The 27,276-nt window shown below is 47.0% G+C and overlaps 1 protein-coding gene, 1 long non-coding RNA gene and 1 pseudogene across 2 annotated transcripts; 1 reads left to right on the top strand and 2 right to left on the bottom strand.

Annotated features, from left to right (window-relative positions):
• Window positions 1-1,256: 1,256 nt before the first annotated feature.
• On the bottom strand, window positions 1,257-19,556 carry LOC138212233 (mitotic checkpoint serine/threonine-protein kinase BUB1-like). Its single transcript, XM_069172536.1, is given in 21 exon segments — window positions 1,257-1,817; window positions 1,894-2,000; window positions 2,077-2,254; window positions 2,366-2,523; window positions 2,623-2,784; window positions 3,312-3,412; window positions 4,015-4,291; window positions 4,293-4,459; window positions 4,462-4,537; window positions 4,725-4,805; window positions 4,978-5,083; window positions 5,245-5,407; window positions 6,213-6,278; window positions 6,366-6,571; window positions 6,682-6,731; window positions 6,831-6,901; window positions 6,978-7,018; window positions 7,106-7,302; window positions 7,389-7,527; window positions 7,977-8,036; window positions 19,456-19,556. Coding segments are annotated over 21 exon segments (2,871 nt in total). The 5' UTR covers window positions 19,524-19,556; the 3' UTR covers window positions 1,257-1,420.
• On the bottom strand, window positions 9,438-19,157 carry LOC138212214 (NLR family CARD domain-containing protein 3-like; annotated as a pseudogene).
• Window positions 19,557-24,963: 5,407 nt separating the features above from the next.
• LOC138212210 (uncharacterized) lies at window positions 24,964-26,692 on the top strand. The gene is made up of 4 exons (XR_011179410.1): window positions 24,964-25,487; window positions 26,030-26,090; window positions 26,179-26,269; window positions 26,483-26,692. It is a non-coding gene; the product is annotated as an uncharacterized lncRNA (long non-coding RNA).
• The last annotated feature ends 584 nt before the right edge of the window (window positions 26,693-27,276 follow it).

Below are 27,276 nucleotides of genomic sequence, written 5' to 3'. Positions count from 1 at the left end.
TCCTCTCCTTCTCTTATCCCCCTCCTCTATCCCTCCTCTCCCCCTCCTCTTCCTCTCCCTCCTCTCTTCCTCCCCCTCCTCTCTCCCCTATCTCCCTCCTCTCTCCCTCCTTTCCTCCTCCTCTCTCCCTCCTATCTCCCTCCTCTCTCCCTCCTTTTCTCCTCCTCTCTCCCTCCTCTCCCCCTCCTCTTCCTCCTCCTCCTCTCCCTCCTCTCCTCTCTCCCCTATCTCCCTCCTCTCTCCCTCCTTTCCTCCTCCTCTCTCCCTCCTCTCTCCCTCCTATCTCCCTCCTCTCTCTCTCCTCTCCCCCTCCTCTTACTCTCCTCTCCCTCTCCCTCCTCTCTTCCTCCACCTCCTCTCTCCCTCTTCTTCTCCTCCTCTCTCCCTCCTTTCCTCCTCCTCTCTCCCTCTTCTTCTCCTCCTCTCTCCCTCCTTTCCTCCTCCTCTCTCCCTCCTATCTCCCTCCTCTCCTCCTCTCTCCCTCCTCTCCCCCTCTTCTCCTCCTCCTTCTTGCACATCATTCAGTCCAAACAACTGATTGATGGAAGAAACAGAAAATATCGTATCAACAGTGATAATTTGTGGAAATATAAATATATAAACATTCAAAGTTGAAGAAAGTCCAACATGTTGTCAGAGGAGACGAGTTAAAGGAGCTGCAGCTTCTCTGAAAACACTTCAAACATTCCTGCATGTTTGTATGCAGCTGCAGGTCTGAACACGCAACACACAACACACAACATGCAACACGCAACACACACACACACACACACACACACACACAGTTGTTGTTTTTTAAAGTAAAACCTTTTGAGCTTTTTGATTTCAAATTTTGTCTTCGGAAACACTTCATGTTTTAAATCACAATTTTGACTTTTTATCTTTTTTTACCTAAATATTTGACTAAGTTAGAATTATTTTTTTTTTTTTATCTTTTATCCAAGTTTGATTGTTTTTATCACAATCTTGAACAATTCTTCTAATAATTTTGAGTTTTTTTCTCCGAATTTTGGACTAATTCATACAAATGTTTTTACTTTCATCGCATAATTACATTTTATTATTTTTTTTTAATCACAATTTTGACATAATTCTTCAAATAGTTTTGACTTCTCTCTTATTGATCTTCTGACTACTAATAATGTCCGACAGCCGAACAAAGCTCCGCTCGACTCGTCCGATTCTCTGAAGGCGAAAAGCAGAAAATATGACGTGACGGAAGAAAATATCAAAACTCATTTCCATAAAAACAGAAATCAGAAGGGAAGTTTAGAAGAGCAGCTGAAGATGAAGAGAAGACAATCTGCACCTCAACACATTTATTCTTTAAAACAAACAAAATCAAACTCTAGTTTTTACAATTTGAAAGCCGAGAAAATTCAATTTCCAAAGTAAAGTACATAAAAATGACTTCATTCTTTTATATGTCCAAACAAGCGCTGCTCCTGCGGTGACCTTTGACCTTCAACCCTTCTCTCTCTCTCTGAAACCCGTTTCTGTGGTTGGGTTTCCCGTCATCTCCGCGGCGCCTTGCGGCTCTCCAGCAGCAGCACCACCAGACGTCTGAGCAGCGCCGGCAGCTTGCTGCTGTAGTTCTGCTGCAGGACCGACGCCAGCCGGCACCGGAGGCTCCGCAGGCTCGGCGCCGAGCCGCCGTCCGGCACGTTGAGCAGGACGTGGAAGAAGTCCAGCCAGAGGTCGCCGTGAGGGTTCCCGGAGGACGAGAAGAGTCCCGGTTAGCTTCCACCCGGTCAGACGACCTCTGGTCCCGGTCCGATTCAAACTGGACTCGTATTGTTGTCACAATATTGGTGTTTCTAAAAGTAATACAAATTAATCGGACAAAACGACTCTGCGGAGACGGACCAGAGACGGACCAGAGACGGACGTTACCTCCTGAAGACGCCGTTCGTCTTCCACACGCCGCCGTCGTTCGTCACCTGCATGTACGTCCCGAACAGCATGCGGTGGACCGTCCCGGCGAGCCCGAAGTAGTCGGTCTGGAAAACACACGAGGTGAAGATGCAGGAAAACGGAGAGACGTGTGAAAGACAAACCGCGGCAGCGCGTCCTCACCTGGTAGCTCCACGGCTTCCCGCTGAGCATCTCGGTGCACTGGAAGCCCGACGTCAAACAGCGGGCGGTGAACGCCGTGCCTTCTGGGAAAAGCCGCATGTCGATGCTCTGTCCGAGGTCGATGAGGACGAGGCCGTGGTCCACGCCGTCCGGGTCGAAGCAGCTGTTCTCCAGGAACCTCCAAAAAAACACAGCGGCAGCTTTGAAAAAATAAAACAAACACACGAAGACGTTTCCTTCCAAAGTCAACGCGTCCACGTCGGTAGAATCGACGGTGTCGCGGGCGTACCGCTCTCCCAGCAGGAAGTTGTCGGGTTTGACGTCGGCGTGGACGATGCGGGCGGCGTGCGGCCGCTCCAACGTGCGCAGGATGCAGACGCTGAAGTACAGGACGAGCGGCGGAGGCATCGCCTCGTCGCTCAGGGATTTGTAGACGTTCACCGCCTTCTGAAGGTGGAGGTGAAAAAAAGAAAGAATCAAACTTCACACGTGGAAAAAGGAGCAGAGACTCTCTGGGCGTGAAGGAGCGGTTATAAACCAGCGGACCAGCAGGGTGCCGTAGTCGTGCAGCTCGCCGACCGGCACGCTGCCGTCGTGGAAGAGGTGGGCGGAGCTGACGCGGCCGTACAGGTGACGGACGGCGGGCTGCAGCCGGGCGTCCGGCTGCGTGTGGATGTAAAACTCCCACGGGTTGGCCGGCTTCTGGACCTGCAGGGAGACACGTTGGACGTCAAGAGTCTTTCTGTCCAACGTCACTCAGATCCAATAAACTGAACTGTGACTGTTTGGACATGTTTCACAGGAAAAGTCAAATCTCTGAGATTTAGACAAAAAAAAACATACAACATATTAAAAAACCAACATTGTTTCATACCAATGGACCACTGGGGGGCGCTGCAACTTTATTAAATCCTTTAAAAGGAGTTTAAATTAGGTTCAGGGACTCAAAATACTGGCTTTCATTCTGTAAAAGAAAATGATTCAGCTATGATTTAGCTTTACTGTTTTTTTATGTGTCCAAATGGTGCATTCAACTATATTCAGGACATTTAAAAGAATTTAATTTAAGAATTTTTAACCCTTTCTGGGGCATTTATTTGTTTTGTTTCTGCAGGAAAGTTTTCAAGTTCTGCAGATCTCCTAAAAAAACTAATGTTGCGGTCACTAAAAAGAAAGAATCACATCCGTTGAGGAGTTTTGTGAAAAGAGAGCGAATCGTGGAGATGACGTCTCACCTTTAAAACCACCTTCTCCGAGGTCACCGGGTTCGTCGCCTGGTAAACGGTCGCGAACGCACCTTCGCCGAGAACGCCGTCGACTCGGAGGGACGACGTTCCTGTCGGAGGGCAAAACGTTTAAAGAACACGCCATCTAGTGGCAGCTTTAATAACTTCACCTCCAACGAGTGGAAAAAAAACCATCAGTGTGAGTTATTGACTGTTATATGACTGACATGCAGACACAAGAATAAAATGATAATAAAGGAGAATTAATCATCATCAGCATAGATTTGGTCAAAATGTACAAAATAAAACTTCCAAAATAAACAAAAAGAGATCAAAAGTATTTTTTGTTTAAATAAAAGCACCGGTGATCGGATTTTTTTAATATAAATTTCCTTTTTAAAACTAGTTTTTCATTTGTTTTTGATAGCTGACATACGTAGTTGATAGGAAATTAAATATAACTATTTATTGCAGCCACCTAAAAAACCTAAAACTCACTGTCAAACGAATTATTGTGAATTTAATTGAATCCTAATCATACGTGTGATTTCATACAGACTAAACAAACAAAATATGTTAATTGCTCAAGATCGGTAAAGTGTATTTATCAGGCTTGATGCTAAGCTAAGCTAACTGTGCTTTGACTCCTCCCACTTCACAGATATAAGTAAATAATAAATAAGAGATGTGAAGCAGCAGCTGTCCTTCTTACCCATGCTGAGGGTCCTCCCGGGGGAGAAGCTGGGGACGCCACACCTCCAGCTGACGCAGCAGGGGTGGGCGGAGAGGGGCGGAGTCAGCGAGGCCAGCAGGCCGGAGATCAGCTGGTCGTCCCACGGATCCGACACCAGGTGGACGGCTGCCGTCGCCGCGTTCATGGACACGTCGGCGCTCGGCTCTCCGTGCGGACTCATCACGGGCTCGTCGGCGCAGAGCCGCGGCTGCTCCGGACTCACGGGGACGTCTCGGTTCCGGGTGGACGGCGCGTCCGGGACGACGGGGACTCACGAAGGCGTCCGGGTCCGGCTCCACCGCGGCCTCGGGGCTCCTGACGGACAGCCAGTCCGGTTTGAGCGCGCACTCGGGGCTCATGGGAACGTCGTAGGCGGGTTCGTCCGGTTCCTCCGTGATCTGAAAAGGTTCGCTGCCGGGTCGAGCCGAGGCCGCGGAGGTCCCGGAGGAGTCGGCGGACAGAGCGTCTGGTCTCTGAAGGACAGCACGGCGGGCGGAGGAGGCTGCACCACGGTGATGGAGGAGGTGACGGAGGAGGTGGCGAGCAGAAACCACGAAGTAAAACCATGAGAGTCTGCCGATTGTTTTCCACTTCTTAGTCAAACCCCGTGTGTTGCCGTGGAAACGGAGCTCGCACTGACAAAAAGTCAGTCTGACCAAAACATGTGATTGAGTTGTTGTTTTGTTTACCTTCCGTTTTGTTTGTGGTTGTTGTCCTGGAAGATGGTGAACGGGGCAGCGGAGGGGGGCTGATGCACGAGGAGGGGCCTCCTGTCAATCATAAAGGAGGATGAAGGTCAGCAGGAAACTGGCTTCAGTTGAGGTGAATACTGACAATAATAATCATATTTAATAGTTCAGAAGTTGATGTTCAACACAGGTGACAGATTCCACTTGTAGAAATGTTCTTCATGTAAACAAACACAGTTCGCTGCGTATTTACCGTTCGTCGGGCCGCCGGCGTCCAACTCCCGCTCGGCGGCGTGGAGCGCCGAGGCGTCGCCGAACGGGTCTCGGAGGAACGTCGGGGCCGCGAACGTGTCCCTGATCACACCTGAGAGACGACACGGAGACGGTTCGATGGCGCCGGACAAACTACGTCAACTAGAAACGGTGCGCTCGGAGAGCTGCGGTGAATTCACAGTAAAAGTAGGGTTAGCTCTATTTACGTTTCCATAGCAACACTGAGATGTAATCTGAGGAGTTTTACCTGAGTTTCACCTCCTCCCCCCTCCCCATCCGACGGTTGTGCTCACCCAGCGCCTCCCTCCTGTTGACGGTGGGCGACGGCACCCTGGAGGGCGTGGCCTGAACGAAGCCCAGCCAGGTGTTGGGAGTGACGTGAGACAGGTCGGACGTCCCGCCGGGAGACACTGAGGGAGACGCAGAGAGAGAGAGGGAGGTGTGGGGACGGTCACAGGAAGCTGAGAGGGACAGAAAGGGGGAGGAGCTTGCTGGTGAACGGGCGGTTTACTTCCCGTCCAGTTTCTGCTCTGCTGGCGGTTCACCGACGTCTCTGAGAAACAAAAAACAAAAACAAGATGAAGAAAGAAAAGATTCTCAGATGGCCGACGCGCTGCAGGAGGACTCGACTCACTGCTGCGTGCCGTCGGCCTCCTCCGGTTCTCCGGCGTCCTGGTGGGGAACATCGGCGGGTTGGTGGAGCGGCGGCTCCGCATCTGCCGGCACAGAGGCATGATGGGAAATCTCAGAGCGCAGAGCGTCTGTCTGCTGAGGAGGAGGAGGAGGAGGAGGAGGAGGTTCGGCGGCCTCGTGGATGAAGGCCGGCTCGGTGTGCAACCTCAGGCCCAGAGAGTTCCTGCTGCTCAGGCGGTCGGAGGGTCGGGGACACCCAGAGGCATGCTGGGAAGGATCCGGGTTCCCACTGGTGGCTGGTTCTGCTGCACAGAGCTGAAAAAAACAAGGAAAAGGATGTTTTCTCATGAGATGAGTTTCCTGCTTAAATGTTGAAGAACCAGACATACCAGGTTTCAGATGTTTAAAAGCAGCCTTTGATTGAATAAATATTTAATTGTCTCTTTACTTTTTACTCTGTTGTAGTTTTTATATTTAACTGTTAATGCAGCATTGAAGGAGTTTGAAGTTTCACCTCCTGAGACTCAGCCGGTCCTGAAACACCGAAACACCCCAGATCCTGGTTCATTATCTCCATCAGACCTGTCAGGCTGCGGACTCCCTCCCTCTGCTCCTTCTGCTCCTTCTGCTCCTTCTGCTCCTTCTCTGCTTCAAGCCAAACCAAAAACCACGTCATAATCTCACTTAATGAAGGTTTTTCTTTTTAAACGGTAGATTGAGAAAGCGCTGACTCACCGGTTTCCTTCAGCTCCTCCTCCTCCTCCTCCTCCTCCTCCTCCCGTCTCTCCTGGAGTTTACGGAAGTATTTCTGAGCTCGGACCTCCTCGAAACAAAGTTGGGATCCTTCGCAGACGAGTTCGTCCTCCAGGTACTCGGACACGTTCTGAACCCCGGAGCTCCGGCCGGACGGGATCGTCCCCGACGTCTCCGAGCGGGACACTCTGCGGAGGAGACCGTGGATGAGACATCCTGGAGTTATTTGAGTCAACTAATTAAAAACAACACGATACAATCTAAAAAAAAGATCCTAAAACTGAAACCGTCCACTTACGTCACGGTCGTCCTGTTCAGAGACATTTTTAACGGGCACTCCACAGACGGCTGGGACAGAGAGCACAGAGGGTGTTAGCGAGGTTTAAAAAACTAAAACACAGGATAACGTGGTGTTATTAAACCGTTACCACGGAGACGCACACCCACCACGCTCTGAGCCTGTCCGTCGGAGGACATCTGATCGGTCAAGTGGGAGTTCTGCAGCGCGGTCCGACCCGCTTTCACGAAATAAAAGTCAAGACGGCAGACGGGACTTTTAAAAAGAAACCAACGGAGGAGAACCAGAAGTCCCACCTGAGGCCGGCGCCGGGATCCTGGTTCTGGTCTGAAACCGCCTGCAGGATTTAAAAAGGTCCTGTCGGTGACACGTCGTTCTACAGTTTGAAGCGCTGAATCGGACACCTCCAAAACATCTGGTTTACCTGTACTCGTGCAGGACGGCGTCGGCCGGCCGGGCCCGGTTCTCCACCGCTTTCTGGTCCACGGCGTCCGCCTGCTCGTCCGTCCCCCGGAGCTCCGGCCGCCGGGCCCGGGCCGCGTACGGGGCGGCCGTCCCGCCGCCGACGCCGCGGCCGAAAACGTGGCCGTACGGGGCGACGGGGTCGGACCGGTGCCTCGCCTGCCGAAGACGCGGGAAGAGAAGCGTGAAGAAGGAAAAAGGCGTGACCGCTTCACGCCGTCGTCGTGTTTGAAGTCCGGACTCACGCATTTGATGCAGTAGTTCACGTATCTGACGTCGTTGGCGTATCGCTCCACGTTCAGAAATCTCTGGACGAGGCTGTCCAACACCAGCGACATCCCGCCGCCCTCCGCCGGTCGCATCTGCTCCAGGTACTCCACCAACCTGATGGGGGGAGGAGGGGGGACACTGAGCTGTCAATCACACAATATAACAAAACATCCAGGTTGGGAGACATGAAGCTAAAAAAATAAGATCATGAAACAAATGGATCTGAGGTAGGAACCGGATAATCACAGGAAGGTCAAAAAAAGAAGCTTTTAAAGGTCAATAAAAACTGGAACACAAGAGGAAGACTTCTTTAAACACTTCTTAAAGAAATATAACAGATGCACAGCTGATACCTTCATACTCGGAGCTGAGTCTGTATTCATGACAACTCAAGCTTTTAATGCAAATGTCTCTTATGTCCATAGTTTGAAGTGATGCCTGGTGTGATTTCAGATGTGCATTTGTATTGTTTTTGCTGTTAAAGTGTGTTTTCTCTAATTCTCTCCGTTACAGACAATAAAGAGACGAACGTTTCCTCATTTAAAAACAATCCCGTTACTCACTTGTCCCACGGATCCAGTGGGTCGTCTCCCGTGTACGAGGACAAACTGTCTTCAAAACACCTACAAAAATAAAGTCGGAGAAATCCATGAAAATGAAGGAACGTTAAGGCCATTTTATAAAAGTTAAATCTTTTATAAAGTGCTCATAACACAGCAACACGTTAGCAGTCAGCTAACACCGGCTAACGTCCGCGTGACTTCCTGTAAATACGCAGCGATGTCCATTTGAAGAGTTTTTAAGACGTCTGAACAAAACAAGTAATTTAACTCCTCTGCTGTGGATATATGAAACTCTTATCGGGACGACTGGATGAACAAATCCGTTTTCTGCTGATAAGTTCCATCGTTTGTGGTGTTTCCGTCCTCCGAGCTGCTGCTCGCTGCTCCCGTTACGTTTCAAATTTAACGCTCAGCCAATAGCGTTTCAGAGTGTCGTAAAGCCACGCCCCCAACGCGTGACGTCTACCGTGGGGCGCAAACACAAAACAAAACTACTTTTGCATCGAGGGAATTTCTGTATTTAAATCGATGTATGTTTCTTCATTTGTATTTTCTTTGTTCCTTTTGTTGTTTGTTATTTACTGTCCGGTTATCTCCACATTGCTGCCTTTTCTGTACGAAATAATGAGTGTTAATCTACACTGTTTGTAAACTTACATCTTGTTCAATAAAGTTCTGAAAAAAAGAAAAGAAAAATTACAAAAAGCTGACAGATAAGAAAATATGTGTCTATAAAAGTGTCATTTTGATTTGACTTTAATTAGTGGATTTTAATTATAGAGCATTTCTATCTTTATATCGAACGTTTTACTTGATTTTTTAAATTAAAATAAACTGAATTGTGAATTGTGTGAAAGGAGCCTCGGACCAAAGTACCAGAATCTGATCTGACTAAAAGAGAACGTTTCCGTCCGGATCAAACTGAACCACGGTTTGGTTCGTTCACATCGTGACAAAACTTTCTGGATGATTCACACTTGTAGGCCGTAAACAGGAAGTTGAGGCCAGATATCGTTGCCCAGGAAACAGTCGGTGCTGACGACGGGACGGAGACGACGACATTGATACTCAAGTGATGACGTGGAGTCGTAGGTGATGATGACAGAACGGGCAGTAGTTCACACCTTGAACATTGTTATGTTTGGGGGCGTGTATGTTTGATTGACAGGCCTGGGAGGAAGTCATGTTTCCTGTATCGGTGGGCGGGGCATAGTGTCCTCCGTCTCCGTTAGACCCCTCCCTCCTCCCCAGCTCGTCCAAATATGGTCATTTCTGGCGGAGATGTCGACGGCTGAATGTCATAACGGAGGGTTTAAAACATCCGTTCACAAACCGACGGGTGACGTCGTTGTTGGTTTTCTCACATTAAGAAGCAGAACAGAAGCAGAACCTTTCAGGGAGATCACACAGGGGTGGACTCAGTTTGTTCTAACAACATATTAAACAACCCGGCAGAAAACACACTTTAAATGAAACTTTATTCAAATATTCACGTTTTATTTCATCAACTCAAACACAGAAAACATTTCAACAGGATTCATGACGAGTGTAAAAGTTATTTTCAGGCCGTCTTGCAGCAGGTTTCCAGAATCTGCTGATGTTTATCAGCCAAAGAGCTCAGTTTGACCTTCACCTGTCCACATGGAAGTGAAGGTCAAAGTTCAGAGGTGAGGACATCATTTCACTACTTCTGACACAAAACATATTGTGACATCACAATCAGTGATTCAACGGTGAACCAAAGAGAAACTTCATCCACCATCAACATTTAAAGCTGCTGTCACTTCCACAGACTCTTCCTCCTACAGAGAACACAGAGACACTGAGGAACCATCTGACCAGAACATAAATCCAGGATACAGAGGTTCAGTGAATGTGGTGTTGAAGGTGTGGAGGTGGATCAGAGTGTCAGAGGAGATTCTGTAGAAGGACAGAGTGCCAGCAGGACAGTCCACATACACTGCTACTCTGTTGGAGGAGGAGGAGGAGGAGGAGGAGGATGAGGAGGATGTTATTGTGTTATTGTGCCAGACAGAGTAACGACCACCATCACAACAGATCAGACTCCAGGACTGATCGTTCCCTCCAAACCTGCAGTCATTACTGTCTCCTCTCCTTCTGATTCCTCTGTAACTCACTGCTATATCAACATCTCCTCTCCTCTCGACCTCCCAGTAACAGCGACCAGTCAGACCAGTTCTACACAGCAGCTGCCACCAGTAGTTAAATCTGTCTGGATGATCAGGATATGACTGATCTTCTTCCACCTTCGTCACCTTCCTGTTGTTGTCAGACAGTTTGAGTTCTCTGTTTACTGAGTTTGTGTCCAGTTCAAGTTCACAGAAATCTGATGGAGAGAAAAAGACACGACACAGCTGCAGTTTATCATCTGACACATCTGATGGCTTTTTTCTTTCTTTACTTCCTGACTTGTTGTTCGTTCATAGAAAGTTTAATGATGATACTTTTTGTCAGGCTTTGACTTTTGGGGGACGACATCCAGCTGGATCACTTGAACTAAGACAAAGTAGAATCTTTAAATACACTTCTCTGATCAAGTTTATTATTGCATCTGCTGTTTTAGGATATCTTGACTGATAAAGCTTGGATGGTTTTTGGTAGCTGGAATTGTTTGTGATTGGATTCTTGTTTTCACTCAAGTAACTGAGAGTCAAAGAGAACAAGTTTAGAGTTAAACTGATGGTCTTTTATTCCAATTCTATTAAGGACTAAGTTGTCTCCCTCCTCCTCCTCTCCTCCTCCTCCTCTCGCCGCTCCCCCTCCTCCTCTCTCCCTCTTCTCCCCCTCTTCCTCCTCTGTACCTCCTCTCCCCTTTCTCTCTTCCTCCTCTCTTCCTCCTCTCTACCTCCTCTCCCCCTTCTGTCCCTCCTCTCCCCCTCCTCTCTTCCTCCTCTCTCCCTCCTCTCTACCTCCTCTCTTCCTCCTCTCTCCCTCCTCTCTACCGCCTCTCTCCCCACTCTCTCGACTCCTCCCCCCTACTGTCTCCCTACTCTCTACCTCCTATCCTCCTCCTCTCTCCCTCCTCTCCACCGCCTCTCTCTCCACTCTCTCGACTCCTCACCCCTCCTGTCTCCCTCCTCTCTCTCTCTTCCTCCCCTCCACCTCCTCTCCCCCACCTGTCTCCCTCCTCTCCCCCTCCTCCTCTCTCCCTCGTCTCCTCCTCCTCCTCTCCCCCTTCTCTCTCCCTCCTCCTCTCTTCCTCCTCTCCCGTCTCCATCCTCTCCCCCTCCTCTCTCCCTCCTATCTCCATGCTCTCCTCCCCCTCTCCCCTCCTGTCTCCCTCCTCCTCCTCTCCACCTCCTCTCCCCCACCTGTCTCCCTCCTCTCCCCCTTCTCTCTCCCTCCTCCTCCTCTCTCCCTCCTCTCCCCCTCCCCTCCTCTCACTCCTCTCTCCCTACTCTCTACCTCCTCTCAACCTCCTCTCTCCCTCCTCTCTTCCTCCTCTCAACCTCCTCTCCCCCTACTCTCTCACTCCTCTCTCCCTCCTCTCCCCCTCCTATCTTCCTCCTCTCTTCCTCCTCTTCCTCTTCCTCCTCCTCCTCTCTCCCTCTCCCTTCTCTCTTCCTCCTCTCCTCCTCCTCTCCCCCTCCTCTCTCCCTCCTCTCCCCCTCCTCTCTCTCTCCGCTCTTCCTCCTCTCTCCCTCCTCTCTACTTCCTCTCCTCCTCCTTTCTCCCTCCTCTCTACCTCCTCTCTTCCTCCTCTCTACACTCCTCCCCCCTCCTGTCTCCCTCATCTCCTCCGCCTCTCCCCCTCCTGCTTCCCTCCTCTCTCCCTCTTCCTCCTCTCCTCCTCCTCTGTACCTCCTCTCCCCCACCTGTCTCCCTCCTAACCCCCTTCTCTCCCCCACCTCTCTTCCTCCTCTCTCCCTCCTCTCCCCCTACTCTCTCCCTCCTCTCCACCTCCTCTCTCCCCACTCCTCCCCCTCCTGTCTCCCTCCTCTCCTCCCCCTCTCCCCCTCCTCTCTCCTCTCTCCCTCCTCTCCACCGCCTCTCTCCCCACTCTCTCCACTCCTCCCCCTCCTGTCTCCCTCCTCTCCTCCCCTTCTCCCCCTCCTGTCTCCCTCCTCTCTCCCTCTTCCTCCTCGCCTCCTCCTCCTCTGTACCTCCTCTCCCTCACCTGTCTCCCTCCTGTCCCCCTTCTCTCTTCCTCCTCCTGTCCCCCTCCTCTCTCCCTCCTCCCCCTCTAACCCTCCAGTCTCCCTCCTCTCTCCCTCTTCCTGCTCTCCACCTCCTCTGTACCTCCTCTCCCTCACCTGTCTCCCTCCTGTCCCCCTTCTCTCTTCCTCCTCTCCTCCTCCTCTCCCGCTTCTTTCCCGCTCCTCTCTCCCTCCTCCTCCTCTCTCCCTCCTCTCCCCCTCCCCTCCTCTCTCCCTTCTCTCTCCCTCCTCTCTACCTCCTCTCCCCCTCCTCTCTCCCTCCTCTCCCCCTCCTCTCTCCCTCCTCTCCTCCTCCTCTCCCCCTCCTCTCTCCCTCCTCCTCCTCTCTCCCTCCTCTCCCCCTCCTCTCTCCCTCCTCCTCCTCTCTCCCCTCCTCTCTCACTCCTCTCTCCCTCTCCTCTCTTCCTCCTCTCTCCCTCCTCTCTCCCTCCTCTCCTCCTCCTTTCTCCCTCCTCTCTCCCTCCTCTCCACCTCCTCTCTCCCTCCTCTCTACCTCTTCTCCCCCTACTCTCTCACTCCTCTCTCCCTGCTCTCCCCCACCTCTCTTCTTCCTCTCTCCCTCCTCTCTACCTCCTCCCCCCTACTCTCTCACTCCTCTCCCCCACCTCTCTTCCTCTTCTCTCCCTCCTGTCCACCTCCTCTCTTCCTCCTCTCCCCCTCCTCTCCCCCTACTCTGTCCCTCCTCTCCCCCTCCTGTCTCCCTCATCTCCTCCGCCTCTCCCCCTCCTGTTTCCCTGCTCTCTCCCTCTTCCTCCTCTCCTCCTCCTCTCCTCGTCCTCTGTACCTCCTCTCCCCCACCTGTCTCCCTCCTAACCCCCTTCTCTCCCCCACCTCTCTTCCTCCTCTCTCCCTCCTCTCTACCTCCTCTCCCCCTACTCTCTCCCTCCTCTCTCCCTCCTCTCCACCTCCTCTATCCCCACTCTCTCCACTCCTCCCCCCTCCTCTCTCCCTACTCTGTCCCTCCTCTCCCCCTCCTGTCTCCCTCATCTCCTCCGCCTCTCCCCCTCCTGTCTCCCTCCTCTCTCCCTCTTCCTCCTATCCTCCTCCTCTGTACCTCCTCTCCCTCACCTGTCTCCCTCCTGTCCCCCTTCTCTCTTCCTCCTCCTCTCCCCCCTCCTCTCTCCCTCCACTCCTCTCTCACTCCTCTCTCCCTCCTCCCCCTCTAACCCTCCAGTCTCCCTCCTCTCTCCCTCTTCCTCCTCTCCTCCTCCTCTCCTCCTCCTCCGTACCTCCTCTCCCTCACCTGTCTCCCTCCTGTCCCCCTCCTCTCTCACTCCTCTCTCCCTCCTCTCCCCCTCCTCTCCACCTCCTCTCTTCCTCCTCTCCCCCTCTTCTCTCCCTCCTCCTCCCCTCTCCCTCCCCCTCCCCTCCCCTCCTCCCTCTTCCTCCTCTCCCCCTACTCTCTCACTCCTCTCTCCCTCCTCTCCCCCTCCTCTCTCCCTCCTCTCTCCCTCCTCTCTCCCTCCTCTCTACCGCCTATCTCCCCACTCTCCCTCCCCCTCCTCTCCCCCTCCTCTCCCCCTCCTCTCCCCCACCTGTCTCCCTCCTCTCCCCCTTCTCCTCCCCTCCTCTCCCCCTTCTCTCTACCTCCTCCTCTTCTCCTTCTTCTCCTCCTCTGCTCCCTTCACTGGTTACCAGTAAACGCCCGCATCCATTTCCAAACATTGGTACTTCGTACCGTGCTGTGAACAGATCAGGTCCAGTCTACATCCAGGACATGGTCCAACCTTACATCCCAGCCCGTTCACTCCGCTCTGCATCGGCCAATCAGCTTGTTGCTCCTCACTGAGCTAAACACTCTACAAAATCACGACTGTTTGATGTCCTGGCTCCTAAATGGTGGAATGAGCTCCCCAACAACATCAGGACAGCAGAAACTCTGAACATCTTCCACCACAAACTAAAAACACACCTCTTCAGACTTTATCTTGAATAGGAGAACTTTAGTAGATTAAAATGGAACTTACTTTTTGTACTTGTAGTTCAGCTTTCTAGAAGAAATTGTATTTTCTTGATTCTTCTTGTTCTGGTTTTGTACCATCATGGTTGAAAAGCACTTATTGTGAGTCGCTTTGGACAAAAGCGTCAGCTAAATGAAATGTAATGTAACGTGTATCAGTCAAACTTACACTTCCTCAGACCAGGTTTTAACCTCTGCTCTCCACCATGGTCCACCCTGGAGGAAGAAACAGTCACAATGATTTTCTATCCAACAGGAGTCCTAACTGCTGTTCAACATGAAGCAGAGTTCCTCAGTTTGTCAGTGAGACACAGAAACAGGCTGAAACTCATCAGTGTCAACTGTCTCTCTGATGGTTTCACTGCTGTCTGTGAGGAAAACACCTGAAGAAGAAGATATGTAGAAATAATCAGAGAGCTCAGTCTCCACTGATCTGCTCTGTTTTTATTGATGTCCTCCCACATGTGAAATATTGGTCTCTGCATGTTGTCCCTTAAAATGAACAGTTTGACCAACATTCACATGAACAGCTGAACTGTTTTCAGACTGTTCACAGATCAGTCCAACCACCACATTCAGTTGGTTTGTGTAATTTACATGTTCAGAATCGAGGGTGTAATGATGGAGGGAGTCAGCTGTAGAGACTGAAGCTCTGGGAGGAAAAGTTGTAATTCTGGACTGAAAAATAAAACTGACTTGATTTTAGAACTTCATATAAAAACGACTGTATTTCAGAGTGAAGACTGAGGCCGAACTTTGAGTCCTGAACTTCTAAAATTTGTGTGAACAGAAGTTCATCTCATTATGTTTATTAGTTGTTGAGATGAATCAGTTTGGACCAAAGTGGTGATCGACTGATGAACACTGTCGTCCCTACAGCCAGGCTGATAACATGGTTCAAGATGAGAAGGATTTGACACCAACTTCACAATGTTTCTAATGAACAGCTGTTTCCATTTGATAAAAGACTTCTGAGGATCCACATGTTTCCTAACTCAGACCTCCTCACTCCTCTGAACAGAAACAAGAGAAACAAGTCATCCTTCATGATGATGGACCTGAGCAACAACACATGAAGTCAAATCAATGAGACAAACATGCACTGTGTGAGCTCTGGTTGTCTGTCCATACCTGAGAGTGTCCAGTCTCCAGTGAGGAGCCTCCAGACCAGCAGACAGCATCTTCACTCCTGTGTCTCCTGGATGATTGTAGCTCAGGTCCAGCTCTCTCAGATGGGAGGGGTTGGAGCTCAGAGCTGAGGCCAGAGAAGCACAGCCTTCCTCTGAGATCAGACAACCTGACAGACTGGAGTCAGAAAAATATCATCAACTCCAGAAACAAGAAGGAAAATTCTACAGATGTTGAACATCTGCACCAACATGAACTAAAAGATAATTTAACTGATCAACAACCAGATATTTCCTGACCTGAGAGTCTCCAGTTTACAGTGAGGACTCTCCAGACCAGCAGACAGCAGCTTCACTCCTGAATCCAGCAGGTCGTTGTTACTCAGGTCCAGTTCTCTCAGACAGGAGGACTGGGAGCTGAGAACTGAGGACAGAGCTTCACAGCTTCTCTCTGACAGGTTACAGCCAGTCAGCCTGGAGAAGATTTAACAATGAACACAAACTGTTTTATTTGTTATTTACAAAATTAAACATGTTTGAAATGGTTGATAAATCCTCGTACAGAGCTTTGTTGGAGGCTTTGACCACTGGCAGCAGCCTCAGAAGAGCCTCCTCTGAAGCAAAGTATTTTTTCAGGTCAAACACATCCAGATGTTCTTCTGATGACAGTAAGATGAAGACCAGAGCTGACCACTGAGCAGGAGACAGTTTATCTCTGGAGAGACGTCCTGATTTCAGGGACTGTTGGATCTCCTCCACTAGAGAACCATCATTCAGTTCATTCAGACAGTGGAACAGATTGATGCTTCTCTCTGCAGACAGATTCTCACTGATCTTCTCCTTGATGTACTGGACTGTTTCCTGATTGGTCTCTGAGCTACTTCCTGTCTGTGTCAGCAGGCCTCGTAGGAGAGTCTGATTGGTCTGCAGTGAAAGACCCAGAAGGAAGCGGAGGAACAAGTCCAGGTGTCCATTTGGACTCTTTAAGGCCTCGTCCACAGCAGTCTGGTAGAAAAGTGTTGGATCAGGTTTCTCTTCTCTTTGTTCCTTCAGCAGGTTGACAGCAGAGTTGATGAAGGTCAGATGGACGTGAAGAGCAGCCAGAAACTCCTGAACGCTCAGATGGACGAAGCAGAACACCTTGTCCTGGTACAGCCCGCTCTCCTCTTTAAAGATCTGGGTGAACACTCCTGAGTACACTGAGGCTGCTCTGATATCGATGCCACACTCTGTCAGGTCGGATTCATAGAAGATCAGGTTTCCTTTCTGCAGCTGATCAAAAGCCAGTTTTCCCAGAGACTCCATCATCTTCCTGCTCTTTTCATTCCAGTGTGGATCTGTCTCAGCTCCTCCATCATACTTGACCTGCTTCACTTTGGCCTGAACCACTAGGAAGAGGATGAACATCTCCGTCAGGGTCTTGGGCACCTCTCCTCCGTCTCTTCTTTTCAACACGTCCTCCAGAACTGTAGCAGTGATCCAGCAGAAGACCGGGATGTGGCACATGATGTGGAGGCTTCTGGATGTCTTGATGTGGGAGATGATGCTGCTGGCCTGCTCCTCATCTCTGAACCTCCTCCTGAAGTACTCCTCCTTCTGCGGGTCAGTGAACCCTCTGACCTCTGTCACCATGCCGACACACTCGGCAGGGATCTGATTGGCCGCTGCAGGTCGTGTGGTTATCCAGAGGCGAGCAGAGGGAAGCAGTTTCCCCCTGATGAGGTTGGTCAGCAGCACATCCACTGAGGTGGACTCTGTAACATCAGTCAGGATCTCATTGTTGTGGAAGTCCAGAGGAAGTCGACACTCATCCAGACCGTCAAAGATGAACACAACCTGGAAGTGTTCAAAGATGCAGATTCCTGCTGCTTTGGTTTCAGTGAAGAAGAGATGAACCAGTTCCACCAAACTGAACTTTCTCTCTTTCAGCACATTCAGCTCTCTGAAAGTGAACGGAAACATGAACTGGATGTTCTGGTTGGTTTTGTCTTCAGCCCAGTCCAGAGTGAACTTCTGTGTTAACACTGTCTTCCCGATGCCAGCCACTCCCTTTGTCAGCACTGTTCTGATTGGTTCATGTCTTCCAGGTGAGCCTTTAAAGATGTCTTCTTGTCTGATGGTTGTTTCTGGTCTGTCTGGTTTCCTGGATGTTGTTTCAATCTGTCTGACCTCATGTTGATCATTGACCTCTGCAGTCCCTCCCTCTGTGATGTACAGCTCTGTGTACATCTCATTCAGAAGGGTTCGGTTTCCTGCTTTAGAAATCCCCTCAAACACACTCTGGAACTTCTTCCTCAGGTTTGATTGAAGATGTTGTCGACACTCTGCAGCAACAGTTCCTAAAAAAACAAGCAAACAAACAGTGAATGTCTCAGTAAACCTGAAGATAAACTTTTTAACATTTTAAATATTTTGTCTCCATGAAATCAATTCTGCACATCAGTTGTGGACAAACAGTTTCTGATTGTTTTCAGTCCAGAAGAATTCACAGATGTGATGAAGATGTTTGCATCATATTAACAGCAGAGTTTGGAAATCTAAGTTTCTCCCATGTTTCCTCTTTCCATCATGTTCCAGCTGTTAAAATCCTCTTACTGCTCTGCAGACGGTCAGCCAGCTCCTCCTGCTTCAGTCTCCTCAGGAAGTGTAGTGTGATCTTCAGAAATGACTCTCTGCTCCTCCTCTGCTCTTCATCCTCACCCTCCAACACCTCCTCATCCTCACTCTCTAAGCATTCTGGGTAATCTGGACTCAGAATTTTCTTCATCTTCTTCAGCTCGTTCTTTACAAAGCTGATCATGTTCTCCTCCAGCAGCTGAAACAGAGAAATATATTAACTTTAATACACAGAACGTATCAGATCATTTTAAACATGGACTGAAATCCTGCTGGTTTACAGAGTGCAGCAGGGAGAATGTGAGTTTTGGTAATTCACTCTTTAGTTTGTGTGTTTACACACCAGAAATATGGAGTCCAGGTTTGTTTCAGGAACGTCTGAGTCCTGCTGATCAACTCTGTAAAGTCAACATCAAAACACAAGATGTTTGGTCAGAATTAATCCAGAAACATAAAGTAAAGAGACTTCATGTTTTTAGTTACCAAGACAACCAACACCTGACAGAAGCTGAACAGGAAGACAAAACATCCATTTTAAATCACTAATCCAGTCAGACGCCAGTATTTCTCATTCTTACCTTTGATCTTCAGACTTTTATCAACCTTTGGATTCAGTGGGTTTAAACCCTGCAGGTGATGTGCAGGAGATTCTCTGTTGCTGCTTTATGATTAAAAAAAAAACTCACTCAAAGCTCGGCCTGTCAATAATGGTGATGTCTGGAGTTTAGTTATTGGAACGTCATCGACTCGGATCAGTCCTGAGATGCAAAAGGCTTTGAACATTTGTGGCTGTCTTGGCTGACACCTCTCTTCAATGTCGCATGGAGGTTGGGTTCAGCACCACTGGACCAGCAGACTGAGTTCAGACATTATGACATCAGGAGGGTTTGATACTAAATGACAAACATTTCACATTATTACCTTTGTTCAACAGACTGGTGTCCATCTTTGAAGGTAATAGGTTCCCCCATAGACCAGTCACTCTTCATGGACACACAGCTGGGTTCAGGAGAATCTGGTTCCTGCTGAAGGATCCTGATGGAAACAGAGATGTGTAGCTTTCAGTTTTAACCCTGCAGATTGTGTGTTTTGTTGGACGCTAACAGAAACATGAATACATCCAGTGTGTTTCCATGAACCTGCAGTTCCAACAAACTGGCATTGCTGAACTAAAGAGACTAAAGAATCTGAGTCTGACGTCCTTTGATCCTCTGAGCTGAGGTGATCCCACCCCTGTGATCTTTGACCATTTTCTTCTTGTGGGCCTCTTTAATTTGATCTTCACTGTCAGCTCAAACATGATGGCCTGCTCTGAGGTTTCTGACTGTAGGACCACGTCATGCAGGGTTACTTGTTACAGACAACTCTTCCTCCTCTCCAGCTCCCTGAACAGATTTCCTTCTGAGTCTCTGTGTGAAGACAGTTTGGTTCCTTTCAACGAACATACAGATTCAACCGCCTGAGATCATCTGTCCAAGCTGCCAACTGTCTCTCCAGATGTCTCCAATCTTCTATCGAGGTGAATAATAAGTTCAACACAAAGACGTTATGACATCAGGAGGGTTTGAAACCAAAAGACAAACTTTAAACATTTTTACCTTTGTTTAACAGACTGGTGTCCATCTTTGAAGTCAATAAATCTTCCCACAGACCGGTCACTCTTCATGGACACACAGCTGGGTGCATGTAAAGGTCCATGTCCATGTCCAGGTCCATGTCCAGGTCCAGGTCCAGGTCCAGGTCCAGGTCCAGCATGTCTGAGCTGCTGCTTTGTTCTTCAACAGAACACACAGAGCTCTGAGTGAGAATAATGATGGTGCAGTGATGTGAGTGCTGAGCTGTGACGTGGAGAAGAGTCGTGGACAGTTAGAGACGGTCGTCTCACCTCTGAGCTTCGGTCCGGCTCTCATGTTCCCCACACAGAGTGGTTTTAGAGGGACGGACTCCGTCCTCTCTGTCCTTCCACTGATCCATAGCAGAGCCCACAGCTCCACACAAACACAACAACCTGCTCAGTACGTACAACAACATTCACACTACAACAGTGTCACTCTGGATTCCACCACCAGAGGGCGCCAAAGTAAATACAGTTCACATCCTGTTCAGATTTCCACTGAGGATGGATGTTAGGAAACAACATGAACTCTCTTCATTTCTGTCCAGGTGTGTTTTTCTGATCTACCTGCTAAAAGTTATATTTCACTTGTTTAAAGGAGGTGATGTGATGAATTCAGGCAGAAGTGAATGAAATCCTCACCAGGTGAATTCAGATCCCGTCACAGAGTCGTTCTACCTTCACCTGCAGAGGAAACACAGAGAGAGAAGCTGCTGCTGATTCTGCTTCATCATCAGTCTGACGTCTTCGTCATCCTCTCAGAACCTCACTGTCAAAGTCTGGAAACTTCAAGATGACAGAAAACCAGAGTTCAACTCAGATCACAAGAAAATAAAATATCTCAGAGTCCAAAGATAAATGTGAATATTTCTATCTGCTACATGAAAGAAGGAAAGAACAGAGAGTCTGAAAAAGTATTAAACCTAAACAGGCTGTAACTTTTCTCTAAAAGTTCATATTTTCTTTGACTTGTAAAATCTGCTCCATTTGGAGGAGCTGAGGCTGTTTTTCAGCGACGCCTCCATCTGTGTTGAAGCTCAACAAAGAGCTGAGAGAGTCTGAACAGATCCATGAAAACATTCAACACAGCTGTAGTTTCTAAGAGTCGCTGATGTTGAAATATGACCTCAGTGAAAAACATCTTTTTAAACTGTTTCTGTAGTCGTGTCGTATTTGATGTCTTTGCTGTTTAATCATTGATGGATGATAACGATGTTATCACAGAAGGTTTTATCATTTTATAGCTGCAATAAAAGAACTTTGAACCTTGTTGTTTTTTTATGAATCCCACATCATCTACAGCAAAACATTCATCAGTGAGACAGTGAGAATATAAAACATGTTTCTGAACACATGATGCAGACATGATGTGAAAAACATGCTCCGTTATTCCAGAAAGAGAATTGAACGTGTTTCTGTTTCCTCCTCACTGTGAACATTTTCAAAGATCTCTGACTGACTGTCACATATTTGATGACTTTATTACCTGTTAATAACCAACCAGTCCAGCTGTGAACAACGTCAGACCGGACAGTGAACGCTCCCCACTAACTGAATCACACGGGCCGTTAAAATGATCGACGGTTTCAAAGTTACTGAACATGTCGACTCTTCATGCGGTCGCAACAGAAAACACAGAACGAGTTCAGGAAAACTGAGCTGGGTTTAAAAGTTCAGGAGCTGCTTCAGAAGAGTCAGCGTTGATCTGACAGACAGCGACGTCATTTTTATTGATCGGACCGGTTCCATGTCAAAAACCTATCAGATGAAGATGGAAACTGTTTGTTACCTTCTGATGGAGGAAATAATCGTCGTGAAGCCGGCGAGTGAAGAAGTTCATCAGCAGCTTTAAGATGGAAACCGAGCAGAGAAAGAAGAAACATGGAGCGGACAGCAGGACGAGTTCAGACGTCTCTCAGCTCTCTGACTTCCTCCGAACAAGGAAATAAAAGTTTGAGGAAGTTGACAGGTGGTTTTTGGAGCCCCTAGTGGCCCGTAGAGGTTTTACACTTCATGGCTTCACTTTTCAAACCCAGAGAACAGTTTTCTAATCAGTCTGTGGTTTTCCTTCGTCCTCCTCTTTCCACCTCAGGCTCCTTTTCATTTCTGCTACCAGCTCGGCTCTCCTTCTTCACGGTCCCTGGACACTTCCTGCTACTTTCAATAAGTGCAAATATGCAATAAGACTGTACAATAACTCACCTCTGGCCAAATCAATCTCACAACAATAACACCGTTGGTTGTTTGTTTATATCCTCGTACTATTGTTCAGTTAGTTTTAATTTAATTAATATTATTCTATTTTATTGTATATATTGTGCATTTTTATGTTTAGTATTTAATATTTTTTCTCTGTTGTTTGATTGCTTTTCCTGTATCTATAATGTTGCTGTAGTGAAACAAATCTTTATCCGTCGAGGTTCAGGTTGTTATCCAGTAAGCTGTTTACTTTACTACACTAGTTTTAATCCACTTATTTACTAAAAGCAGCTTTCTAGATGACATTAGCACACTCAAAACTGTTTGAATGACAGAAAATGTATTTCTACAACAGTTTAATACTCATGTAAAATGAGATTTTTGTTATTTTATGTGTTAATTTTGTTTTACAAGTCAGTTGGAAAACATGAGTACGTGTAAAACAATAGTGTAAAGATGGTAATACTGGGGATCTCTCATGTTTTGTAAATCGTGGTTAAAATATCAAAAAAATGAAGTACTAAAAAGTAGACTTTTTACTTTTATTGGTAACAAACCAACAGAAGCTCTTATAAACTTCTAATTTCACATATTTGGAGCTGATAAATTGTCAATAATTCTAAAAGCTGCATTTGTTTGATACAGACTTTAGTTTTCATTCATGAACAACTTCTTTCAGCTGGAAACAAACTGTAGATTCAGCAGAAACAGGTTAAGTTCAACAATTATTGTCAGCTGATAGAAATGTGAATTATTTACAATAATTGAACCTTTCAGTGATATTACAGAGGATTGGACATAGTTGGTTCAAACAACATCTTAAACACAACCTCTACAGCAAACAGACATTAAATGAGCTTTTCTTCAAATATCTAAGTACGGTCACGTTTCATTTCATCAACTGAAAGACAGAAAACATTTCAACAGGATTTATGAGGTGTAAAAGTTTGTCCCCCTTGAGTTCGGAGACATTTTCAGGCCATCTTGCAGCAGGTTTCAGATCTCCCCACAGATGTTCAGTGATGTTCAGGTCAGGGGCCCCTGAGGGCCACTCCAACAGCCTGAGCTGGTGTTTCTTCAAGCAGTTCATGGTGGATTGTGAGGTTCTAGTAGTTCTGACTGTACCTTACAAATAATTACAGTACCTTACTTATAGTACCTTACTGATAAGGTACCTTCTAGTCCCAGTAGAGGTTGTCTCTAAAAAGCCTCCGGCTCCATAGACTGCCATTCAACTTCTCGTGAAATTCAATCAATGTTTTCTAAGGAGTTATCTCGGTGTTGTTAGTTAAAGTCATTCCTTCTTCTAAAAATGATCCCATCAATAATTAAAAAATAATCTTCAAAAATCTGTGGATTTTGGTGGCGTGTCTGTTTGATTGACAGGCCGTAGTATCGTCGGGTTTCCAATCAGATCTGTCAGATCCACCACTCACTCCTCCCCCAGCTCGTCCAAATATGGTCACTTCCTGCTCCAAACTTCTTCGAACTTGGATGATGGCGACGTCAAGAATCCAAACTCGAAGCTTCATCACGGCCGTTCACAAACCAACGGGCGACGTCACTGTTGGTTGCCGCCTGGTTCATCCCAAACGTTCATCCAGAACACCTGAAACATCTGTGTAAACATGTGTTTACTCAGGTACCTGCAGTATTTAACTTCCTTCTGCACGTTTCAAACATGTATCTGTCCATAAACACTGAAGATCAATCACCTCTAATATACAAAATCACCTCCAACATCAAAACACATTTTACAATCAAACACATGATGAATCCTTTCAGGGTTTAAACTCATGAATACTTTCATTTCAGCTGGGCGGCACGGTGGTGCAGTGGTTAGCATTGTTGCCTCACAGCAAAAAGGTTCCGGGTTCGAATCCGGTCCTGGGCCTTTCTGTGTGGAGTTTGCATGTTCTCCCTGTGCTTGCGTGGGTTCTCTCCGGCTTCCTCCCATCATCCAAAAACATGCACCTCAGGTCAGGTTACCTGGCGCTGCGCTAGTGGCAGCCTGCTGCAGCAGCTCCCCCCTGAGAGCCCCCCTGCTGTAGCGAAGACATTTCCCCTAGGGGATTAATAAAGTGTATAAAATCAAATAAAAAAAAAAATGTTTACTGATGATGCCAACGGACCCATCTGGGGAAACATCTGGAACAGAAGCAGATGTGATCTGAAGTCACTCTTAAAGTCACTGATGCTCATTTCATGTTTTGTGGGAGATTTCACAGAAATCTCTTTTGAATCTGAACAAAAACAAAATGGAGCAAATATTATTGATCATTCATGTTGACTTCTGGACTGATTGATTGATTGATTGATGTGAGGGGAGCAGATCTGAACTGTTCTGTTAAATAGTATTCAATGTGTGCCTGGAAGCATTGGAAAGTGTGGTTTATCTCCACCACAGGACTGGCACCGAGCCCAGTTCAACCACACCAGACTCCCTTTAAAACTCAGCGAATTTAAAGTCTCTTTGCATTTCAGCAGAATCACGTAGAAAACTGGAGATCTTTAAATACTGTTAAAATATACCGAGTGTTGTGGTGAACTCGGCGCAGTAAAGATTCATCAGAACAACTTTAATTTCTATCAAACTTTAGTTTTATATCAGCTGTTCCACGGACACTGAGGTCCGCGGCAGGTGGATTCAGTTCGTTGAAAGCAGCCAGAAAAACCTATTTCCTGCTTTAAATCAGAACACGTGACGGAGACTAGTGACTAGTCCCACTAGAGGTTGTCTCTAAAAAGCCTCCGGCTCCATAGACTCCCATTCAACTTCTCATGAAATTCAAAAAAAGTTTTCTAAGGAGTTATCTCGGTGTTGTTAGTTAAAGTCACTCCTTCTTATTAGTTTTCTGGAGGTCCATCTGAAAATAATCCCTCATTCATTAGAAAATAAAGGTGGAGTTTCACTCAAATACCTGCAGTATTTAACTTCCTTCTGCATGTTTCAAATATGTCCATAAACACTTGCAGCGTCCTGCTAATTTGTTTACATGTGTTTCTTTGTAATTCTGTAACAGTGAATTTGCATTTGTGTTCATAAGCAGAGAAGTGTAGTTTGGAAAAGTCCTGAAGTGTCCTACAGTTTTGAGTTGCCCTTGAACCTCTCGTGTCCTCACCGTATTGGTTGGTCAGGTGTCAATCTGTTGCCAGCCAATCAGGACAAGCAGAGAGACCTTCTTGGTAACCTACCGGGTTCTTAGAGGGGCGGGGCTAACGACAGGAGCGCGCGCAGGAAAACCTTTGGAAGTTGTATTTCTATAAAACTTTAGTTGTTATCAGCTGTTAGGTGGATTCAGTTCATCAAAGCAGACAGAAAAATAGATATTTCCTGCTTTAAATCAGAACATGTGACGGACTGAACACACGCCGAGTGACAGTTGAGGTCAGGACAGATTCAGATGGTGTTTCGGTCAAATGAAATTAAACTGTGTTTTACCGACGAAGGAAGAAGTTAGAAAATCCCCGTTTTTCAGACGAAGTTCGGCAGCGAGAGGAACACATCGGGACTGATGTTTCACCATCACTTCAAACTTCACTAGAAACTTTCACCAGTTTACTAACGTGATGTTTGAACGGTTCATCGATGATCTCCGACTGACAGCGTCATCCTTCATGTCGGATTAAGAGCTAACGTGTCGGAGAGCAGCGGGCAGCGGCTCACATGGACCCTCACCGTGGTGGAGGAGGGCGGCCATTTTCAGTCGGTCCCAAAGAATTCTCTGAGTCGTGTTCGTGGAGCCGAGAACAACAAGTTCAATGGAGGGATTTAAAAAGAGCAGAAGATGGAGATTCAACCACCTCTGAGGTCATGTGAGTTTTGTGTCACGTCAGTTCCAGATCTTAAAATCATGATGATCTTAAAGCTCCTTTAGTTTCACCATGAATTGGTGAACTCCAGTTGAAGCCAGCTATCATTTGTCCTGAGCTCATGTTAGCCGCCCTGATGTCAGACAGTCACTGCTCTGCTGCTGATGGCTTGTTATCCAGTAAGCTGCTTACTTTACTACACTAGTTTTAATACACTTATTTACTAAAAGGAGCTTTCTAGATAACATTAGCACACTCACAACTGTTTGAATGACAGAAAACGTATTTCTACGACACTTTATTATTCACGTAAAATGACATTATTATTATCTTAGAGATGAATTTCCTCTTTCTGGAACTCAAAGCATTCATGGAGTGAAAGAGTCATTTATTTAACGTGTATTTCTCTGTCGTAGATTGAATTTAGCATCATGTGTGTTTGATAATCAACTTGAAGGTGTTTTGAAGTTTCTATTATCAGAGTATCATATTATGAGCTGCATAGTTTGGTGTTTCTTCTGAAAGCATTTCCTTTCCTTTCCCAGTCAGCCAGCAGGGATGTGAGGCTTCAGAGAGACTCAACAGTACCGTGGATGTTCCAGGCAGGTATGTTGAGGAACAACTGTTTTTAATTATAAGTTCTACCTGATTTATATTTACAAATATATATAATTCCTGCATGTTCATGGAGCAGCAGGAAGCAACAACCTTCATGAGGAAGTGTTCCAACGTTCGTCTCTTTATCAACATCAACACCTGAGTTCCTCACGTTTTAGTGACCACAGGTACGTGAACATTTGGGATTTCACCGTGGAAACCTGGACGAAGTCTGGATGAAGGTTTCACTGACTCACAGGAAGCTGACAAATCTCCTCCTCCTCCTCTCCCCTCCTCTCTCCCTCCTCTCCTCCTCTTCTCCTCTTCTCCTCCTCCTCTCTCCCTCCTCTCTCCCTCCTCTCCCCCTCTTCTCCTCCTCCTCCTTCTTGCACATCATTCAGTCCAAACAACTGATTGATGGAAGAAACAGAAAATATCGTATCAACAGTGATAATTTGTGGAAATATAAATATATAAACATTCAAAGTTGAAGAAAGTCCAACATGTTGTCAGAGGAGACGAGTTAAAGGAGCTGCAGCTTCTCTGAAAACACTTCAAACATTCCTGCATGTTTGTATGCAGCTGCAGGTCTGAACACGCAACACGCAACATGCAACATGCAACACACACACACAGTTGTTGTTTTTTTAAGTAAAACCTTTTGAGCTTTTTGATTTCAAATTTTGTCTTAGGAAACACTTCATGTTTTAAATCACAATTTTGACTTTTTATCTTTTTTTACCGAAATATTTGACTAAGTTAGAATTATTATTATTTTTTTTTAACTTTTATCCAAGTTTGATTGTTTTTATCACAATCTTGAACAATTCTTCTAATAATTTTGACTTTTTTTCTCCGAATTTTGGACTAATTCATACAAATGTTTTTACTTTCATCGCATAATTACATTTTATTATTTTTTTTAATCACAATTTTGACATAATTCTTCAAATAGTTTTGACTTCTCTCTTATTGATCTTCTGACTACTAATAATGTCCGACAGCCGAACAAAGCTCCGCTCGACTCGTCCGATTCTCTGAAGGAGAAAAGCAGAAAATATGACGTGACGGAAGAAAATATCAAAACTCATTTCCATAAAAACAGAAATCAGAAGGGAAGTTTAGAAGAGCAGCTGAAGATGAAGAGAAGACAATCTGCACCTCAACACATTTATTCTTTAAAACAAACAAAATC

The sequence above is a fragment of the Embiotoca jacksoni genome, unplaced genomic scaffold, assembly GCF_022577435.1.
Source record: "Embiotoca jacksoni isolate LCO1_2020_lvr unplaced genomic scaffold, fEmbJac1.0.p SCAF_54, whole genome shotgun sequence".
NCBI lineage: Eukaryota > Metazoa > Chordata > Actinopteri > Embiotocidae > Embiotoca > Embiotoca jacksoni.
The sequence above is the reverse complement of the archived record's forward strand: the minus strand, read 5'-3'. Positions and strand labels throughout refer to the sequence as shown.